This window comes from Miscanthus floridulus, chromosome 11, assembly GCF_019320115.1.
Source record: "Miscanthus floridulus cultivar M001 chromosome 11, ASM1932011v1, whole genome shotgun sequence".
In the NCBI taxonomy this organism is placed as follows: Eukaryota; Viridiplantae; Streptophyta; class Magnoliopsida; order Poales; family Poaceae; genus Miscanthus; species Miscanthus floridulus.
Window position 1 is genome coordinate 4,117,378 of NC_089590.1, and position 7,584 is coordinate 4,124,961.

Below are 7,584 nucleotides of genomic sequence, written 5' to 3' on the forward strand. Positions count from 1 at the left end.
ACTTTGAATAGTAGTTTGTCTTTACTAGGAGAATTGGTACATATATATAGGAAGGTGAACCCTCTACCTCCAAATCAACTAGCAATATGTACTAAATAACGTTCGCATCTTCCACCTCTACTCATGGGCTTAAACATTAAAGTCCATTAGGGAACATAGGTATTGAGCCTTTAAGATTTATTAGAACGGGAAGTATACCCCACGCGTTGCCGCGGAAATTGATGATGATTTGGAATAAAATTATTTATACAAAAGAATAAACAATTATAAGTTAATGTTAATGGATGACGTGACATGCTGATATGGACAACTAAATGCATGTTAGTGGATGATGTGTCTTGCTGACATGTAGATCATAATTGCAAATGCTTGGCCATAAATGCATCCGATAGTGGACTGATGAGGTGGATAGCTTGCATGTTGAGAGAAATGCATCCGATAGTGGACTCATGAGGTGGATAGCTTGCATGTTGAGAGAAATAGCTAGTAGAGTTTAGCGTTATAAGAGTACTAGGTAGCGTGCCCGTGCGTTGCTACGGGATACCTAACATTTTGTACTAAAAACACATGGATCGCATGATAAGATAACAATACTGTAAAAATTAAATATTAACGTTAAAGTTACAGTTAATTCAAAAATCAAAGTTTGTGAAATTAACAGTCACGGAGAGCGCGGCGTCACAGTCTTACAAACTCTACTGTATAGATATTTCCATAATTCTACTAAGATTATGTAAATATTAGTGCCTGAATGCAAATGCCTCATGTCGCAGCGCAAATTGTGCAAATTTTTGTGCGTGTTGCAAGAGGCATAAAAATTTCAAGGTTCTCATTACTGGTCAGTAACAATAATGATGACGGTCGCCACCTCAAGTCATTTCTAACATCACAAAGCAACTTTTTAAACCTACCAAGACACCTACTGGCCAATGACAGTTCAGCTCTAGTCTACCAGCGCCATCACAAGGCTGGACGCACACTATTCACAGTGCCGCACAAACAGCTGCACCTCCTATCCCTCCATTAGGTGCCTCTTCTTCAACTGGCTTTCCTACCAATCAACCATCCAGCACCCTCTGTTTGTTGTCAAACTCAACTGTACCAAACAACTCAAGTTTACATTGAGTTCTAAAATAGTTTGACGCAACAAAAGCTTCATTCAGGAGCGTCCTTGCAGCCCAATGCTGCATTGCAAATAGGATGGTGATCTTCGATATATGTTGTTTTCGGCTGATGCTTCTAATCATCCTCCATCATTGCATGATCAGTCCTACGATGGATGGTGATGGCAACCTCCACGATAGGCATGCCATGCTGTGATCTCCGGTTCTCCACACCTATAAACTCATTGAGAATGTTCTGTTCATTAGAATGAATTCTTATATAACTGAACATTTTTGCTAAATCTGTAGGCAAACTGTTCTTTGTCCAAATATTCGTGCAGACAAGAAGATGCACTCTAGTTTCATGCATAATTAAAAATTCCATCATGCTACTTGAGGAACATTCCAAGCATAATACATAATTAAGGGCACAAGCTAGATACATCAAAAAACATACACACATCATACATTTGTTATCTGTGGCACGAAAAAGTTTTTTATAGTTATTGGTATCAATAGAACAAAACTAATCCTGCTCGGACTTAAAAGCTACAATCTACAAGTGGGAAAAGGTCATGCGAATGCCGACGGACTGCACTCAGCGTACAGAATCTAATCACACAAAACCATACTATCATGGTATTATTTTTGACATGACAGAATCCTGAAGCAATAATAAATTTCGAATGTTATTTTTAGACCTAGTTAACTGAAGACAAAAAAAATACATCTTATAGACAGAGCATTTGACTGCTGAGAACCAAATAAATATTAGGAGGCATAATACATTTATACAAAATGGTACAGACACTACCAATAAATAATAAACCATATCTAAAAAAAAACTGGTACAGACACCATAACATCCTGTCATAGACAGCCTAATCGTAAAAGGATGTTTATTCCATAGTACTAAGCTCAGATCATTATATAGATATTAAAAGCAGTCCTAATTGTTACACCAATTATTTCTTCGGAACATATAAAACTAACATGGTGCCTCCAAATGTATTCGAGAAAAGCAGAGAACTTAAAGTAGCTCAGATTATTATGCCATAATATTATCTTTGGAACATATAACACGGTGATTCCAAATGTATTCAAGAATAATACAGTACATACAAATCAGAAGAAAATTCCCTTGCACACCAACTACATTTAGAACTGGTACAAGACCAACCATGCAAAAGCTTCCAAGCCCTGACATACAAATTTCACAAGATTGCATGAACAAATAATTGGGGTTAGCAAAATTAACATTAAAGCAACACCTTGAGAGGGAAAAAATTAAAACAAAAAACAAAAAAGGGCAATGCTTATCTACAGCATGTTAAACTTGACCTAGTGCTTCAGTGCAAGGCATTGATTTAATATTCCCTGCCTTATAGAATGGCATTGTTGTTATGCAGCAAAAGGTTCCAGAAGTACACAGCACAACTCTCGCAGCAGCAAGAAGCCACTCCCCTGCTCAATGGCAGCAGCTAACACATCTCCTCTTTCCCTGTTGCTATCGATCCACACACATACCACCTAGGCCACCGCCATCTCCGTCCATGAGTACAAACCTGCCGCAAGCTGCAGATTTTCTTTCTTCCTCAAGCTCCTAATTTGTTCTCTCGAATTCAAGCACCAAATCACACCCTATCTTAGTTGATCAACCATATCCAACACCATGTGCTGCTCCTCAACTCAATCCAAGCCATGGCCTGCATTCTCTGCTCCTCGATCAGCGTCAAGACAAACTTGGTCGTTGCTCAAAGGTGTTGCGAGTTGACCCAGAGAGGCATGCCGCAAGCATGGTGTCTGCCACCATGTGATCCGTAAGCTCGCCTCACCTGAGTCACCTCCAAGGTGTGGACTGGCAGTAACTGGAAAATGGTACAATGAATTAACGAAAACAACACTACTACAGAAGTTAACTGTAGGGGCGGCTCTAGAGCCTCTGTAGGGGCGGCTGCGCCAGCCGCCCTTACCAGGGTGTTCCTACAGAGGGTGCCTCTGTAGGGGCGGTTTCCTGACCGCCCCTGCAGTGCCCTCTGTAGGGGCGGCTGGTGTTTTCAGCCGCCCCTACAGTGCCCTCTGTAGGGGTGGCTGGTAATATCAGCCGCCCCTGTAGTAGACTTCTATAAGGGCGGCTGTATCACCAGCCGCCTCTGCTGTGTGTATTTGTAAGGGCGGTTTAATCAAGAACCGCCCCTATAGTGGATTTTTCAGTAAAAAAAAAAAATTCAAATTCAAATTCAAATCTGACCACATCTACAGACTTGTAAACAGTGGAAACAGAGTTGTCCCTTGAAACAACCAATGGATCTCTGGAATGGAACTAACTAATCAATAAGATAAATCCCAGAACAATGCAGAGTTAGCTGGCAATATGGCAGCAATGGAGGTATTTAGAACATTGACAATATCATTATTCAGGTGCATAGAACAATATCCACCATTAGTTTGAAGAGGAAAAAAATCCATTCAGCATAGAAGCCTAGGTATGGTACAGCACGAATAAGAAACAGTGAGGGTCGATATAAATGGTCTTGTTGCAACATAAAATTTCATCCAAGAGAAAAGCTCAAGTGATGTCACGGATTGAAGTTGATCATTGTGAGAAGAAGCTCGCAGGTAGACCCCAGGAGATACCAAAAAAATATTGACAAATGGAATTATGCACTATGTATATATGATGCATTAAGCCACATGCTGAGGATGTCTTCACCTGAGAATGCCTTCAGCTCATTATGCTGAAACTGATCTTGCATGGTTGCTGAGGTCCTGCAAGAAGGAAAAAAGGAAAAGTGGCCTGCTATGATTATGGAGTGCATAGATAAGAGAGAGGCCAGAATAACAGTTGAAAGGCAGGAAAGTCCAATCTAAAAAATGAACACCAACCTGAGTTGTGTAAAAAAGGCTACAACGATGAAACACTTGTCCTGTCTGAGAATCCAAAAGGACCCTACAAGAGGGAAGGAGAAAAAACAGATTAACAAATCAGGAAACTTGTATTGGAACAGGCATATAGGTCAGATTACTAAGAAAGTAAAATGCATGTATTGGTAGATGCAAAGAACAATAGGCACTTCCTTCTTCCAGTCCCCTAAAAAAATTGGCTCCTATTGAATCCCAGTCCTTAACCGATGACACAATGTAATTCAATGCACTTCTTCTGAAACAAAAGAGTGAATCTGAATCCTGAAAGGAACCTATAATGTAGAAGTGAAATATGTCAGTTTGCTTTAGTTTGCCTGGGGGACCAAGATGGAAGGATCAGGCATCGCAATAGCTAAAAAAGCAACGCAAGCTTGTAGTATTGGATGGGCACATAAACAATCGTAATAATGTAAGCCTGGCAGGGGGAGCACTGCATTGAGCCTGAGAAACAGAACACAGTACAAAGGAAAGAACTGAATAAAATTACCAAAAAAATGATATAGTATAACCTGCACAAAATAAGTTGAGCATGAAATATGTAAAAGTAAAAAAATATACTAAAGAAAGGCCTTGCTATAATAATCGAGAAAGGAGGCAGCTACCTGGTTAAGGTAGTCCATCTATTAGGAAAAGTGGGTTTAGATGCAGAGAACAAACCTAGATCATTTGTAGCTGTGTGATATATCTCAGCACTGATTTTAGCAAGTGGAAGGCGAAAATAGATGGAAAAAATAAAAGAGACTGACATATCTAAGTAAGCTTCATCTCTGCCAGCTATATTTTACAGTTCTAACTAAATCGGAATTAGCTGTCGTGGTCATATAACCAGAGGACACATAGTATATCATTAACCATTATAGTAAAGAAACATGTTACATAGATCACCTAGTCTAACGAAAAGATAATGAAAAAAAGAGGTTTTCCTGGGCATCCAAGAAATTTCATTTGCCCAATGGCAAAGAGGCAGGTTCTGTCGTACCACTATACACCAACCGTCCAGCAAACAATGAACGCGCCCTTGAGGTACGCGGCAACCTGCACGATAAGGAAATAAGCAGCATTAGTTTGCAGTGTTTATTATGCTCTACATTTGGCCACTGAAAAGTATGGATAGGAGATATGCTAAAAACGCTTTACCTTCTTGAAATGCAGAAGTGGTATGGAAGCTTTGTACACCCAAAACAGTATGGCATCCACGTTACTGCTAGGTGGGAGGCAAGTCCTTGTGCTGGCATTCCTGTACAACCAGAATCCATGTGCGCGTAAATGAAGCCAAGAAAGGAAGCAAACTAAACACCTGGCTCTAATCGAGTGGCGGATCCAGGTTTTCAATTATGGGGGTACGGACCTAATTGATATAATTCTCTAACAATATATACTACAATGGATAGAATGACGATAAAATGGTTAGTGTACGGATCTAAGGATACAATTTGCCGACATTCATTCGGGCTACACAAAAGTAGTCGCGCCAAGGTGTTAATAGTATATAGTTTCTTGCTTCCTTGGTATTCTTAATGAATTGATTCAGAGTAGAGGAAGTGTTTGATTAAGTAGTCCATAAAAAGGGTAGAACATTATTCTTCTTAATGTCATGATATGTATGGACGAATTTTTCGCAAAAATTGATTGATTATTTAAAAATTCAAGACTCAAACTTCATAAATTTGAAACCAATGATTGTTTAGAAGGAAAAAAGAGAGTCAATTTACATATTTACTTTTGCTAACTCATTTTGTTTTTTATATTGTACCTGTGTACTGATTTATTGTGGTCCTCTATACTTTAGAAGGAAGCATGCTAATATGGGTTCATAGGCTATTTTTAATCTCCGATGAGCACTTTCTTAAGAGATTGCTATTTGATAAGGTGTTCTAAATATATAGTGTCTTATAGGTATGCATACTTAGTACTTGCACAGTACCCCCATGCACCAACACCAATCCCTTATCCACCTCCGGTAACAAATCTAGCAAACTAAACACTTTATGAAGCACAAATAGAGTAGGGGAAGTGCCATAACCATCCATACCTGGTGGTTGGGTTCCTGTGCAGTGCAGGTGCCGCCGCAGCCGCCACGGAACCCCGGGTGGAGGGGTGACATACTGCCAGAGCCGGCCGCCGAGCTAAGCCACCGCCGGAGAGAAAGACGTCATGCACAGCCGGGGTCATGGAGCATAGGCACCTAGGGTTTCATCGAGGAGAGGAGGAGATGCAGACCGGTCGGAGGAGGCCACACCGGGAGGCATCCGGGACAACGGCAAATGCTGGGGCCCGCTCTCGCCGCGCAGTGACCGGGGACATCCACTGCCGGGGCTGACACGCAGCGCTACAGCGCAGCCTGGGGGGGGGCGCCGTCGCGCCGCCAGCGCCTTGCGCGGTGTAGCGGCGGCGCTGGGCCCCAGCTGCACGGCGCCACGTCTAGAGAGATCGGGAGAGGGAGAGGGAGAGGGAGAGGAAGGCAACGCAGGGGCGGAGGCGGTGGCGGCGGCGTTTCTGCGTGAGGAGAAGCGTCGAGCTCGGGAGAGGAGGAGACGAGATACTTTGAGAAGAATCAGGAAAGAGAAGTTGAAGCTGGGTATATATTTGCTTCACTAGATTCGGACGCGAAGCCGGAGGAAGCAGAGAGGAGAGGAGAAGCTATAGAGAAGAAGGAGAATCGAGGAGAATCTGATTCTAGCAGAATCCGGAAAACCCAATCCCAGACACTCGTTGCGAGGATCGGACGGAGAGAACAGAATCCGGATACTTCAGAGGCACTGTAGAGGCGGCTGAGGTTATAAGCCACCCCTACAGGGGCACTGTAGGGGCGGCTGAGGTTATAAGCCGTCCCTACAGTTGATTTTATTTTAAATTCTAAATCAAAATGAATTATTCACATGTAAATAATAAATAATATAGTACAAAATTTTATAATTATTTTTTATAGATATATTTACATATACAATAACTAAAACAACTACAACCGTTTAAAATTACAAAATTGAACCTTTAAAAATGGGAAAAAAATTTAAATTAAAAAAAAATAAAATCAAAACTACTAAAATAATTTTGAGACACCAAATGATCTCAAATGAAAATTTGATAAACATCAAAGTTGTAGAGGTCATGAAGATCTACAACTTTTATTTTGGTTATCTTATCATTTGACAAAATTTGAAACTTTCAAATTTGAAATTTTAAAAAAATGACAAGTTCGAACCAAAATTTGAGACCCAAAATGATTTCAACATAAAAAGTGATGAATACCAAAGTTGTTCAACTCATTAATATCTACAATTTTTATTTTAGTCATCTTGTCATTTAAAAAAATTTGAACATTTCAAATTTGAAATTTTGAAAAACAACAAGTTCGAACCAAAATTGGAGACCCAAATTGATTTCAACATAAAAAGTGATGAATACCAAAGTTGTTCAACTCATGAATATATGCAACTTTTATTTTGGTCATTTCTTCATTTGACAAATTCTTAGCACATATTATTCACTAATCTTACACATGTCTCATATAGTTTATAAAATCTTATGAGAGATGTGTCACATTTGTGAACAATGT

General features: G+C 40.2%; 1 protein-coding gene across 4 annotated transcripts; it reads right to left on the reverse strand.

Annotated features, from left to right (window-relative positions):
- Window positions 1-808: 808 nt before the first annotated feature.
- On the reverse strand, window positions 809-6,561 carry LOC136494289 (uncharacterized). 4 transcript variants are annotated; one of them, XM_066490458.1, is made up of 8 exons: window positions 6,249-6,561; window positions 6,061-6,154; window positions 5,166-5,265; window positions 5,008-5,063; window positions 3,990-4,053; window positions 3,817-3,872; window positions 2,226-2,303; window positions 809-1,337 (listed from the first exon to the last, which is right to left on the reverse strand). In XM_066490458.1, the coding sequence occupies exons 1-8, from the start codon at window positions 6,330-6,332 to the stop codon at window positions 1,240-1,242; spliced, it is 630 nt and encodes a 209-aa protein (XP_066346555.1). In that variant the 5' UTR covers window positions 6,333-6,561; the 3' UTR covers window positions 809-1,239. The 4 variants fall into 4 exon arrangements, 3 of the variants coding, with proteins under 3 accessions (XP_066346555.1, XP_066346556.1, XP_066346554.1); XM_066490459.1 differs by lacking the exon at window positions 2,226-2,303; XM_066490457.1 differs by having other exon boundaries at window positions 809-2,971.
- Between the last annotated feature and the right edge of the window lie 1,023 nt (window positions 6,562-7,584).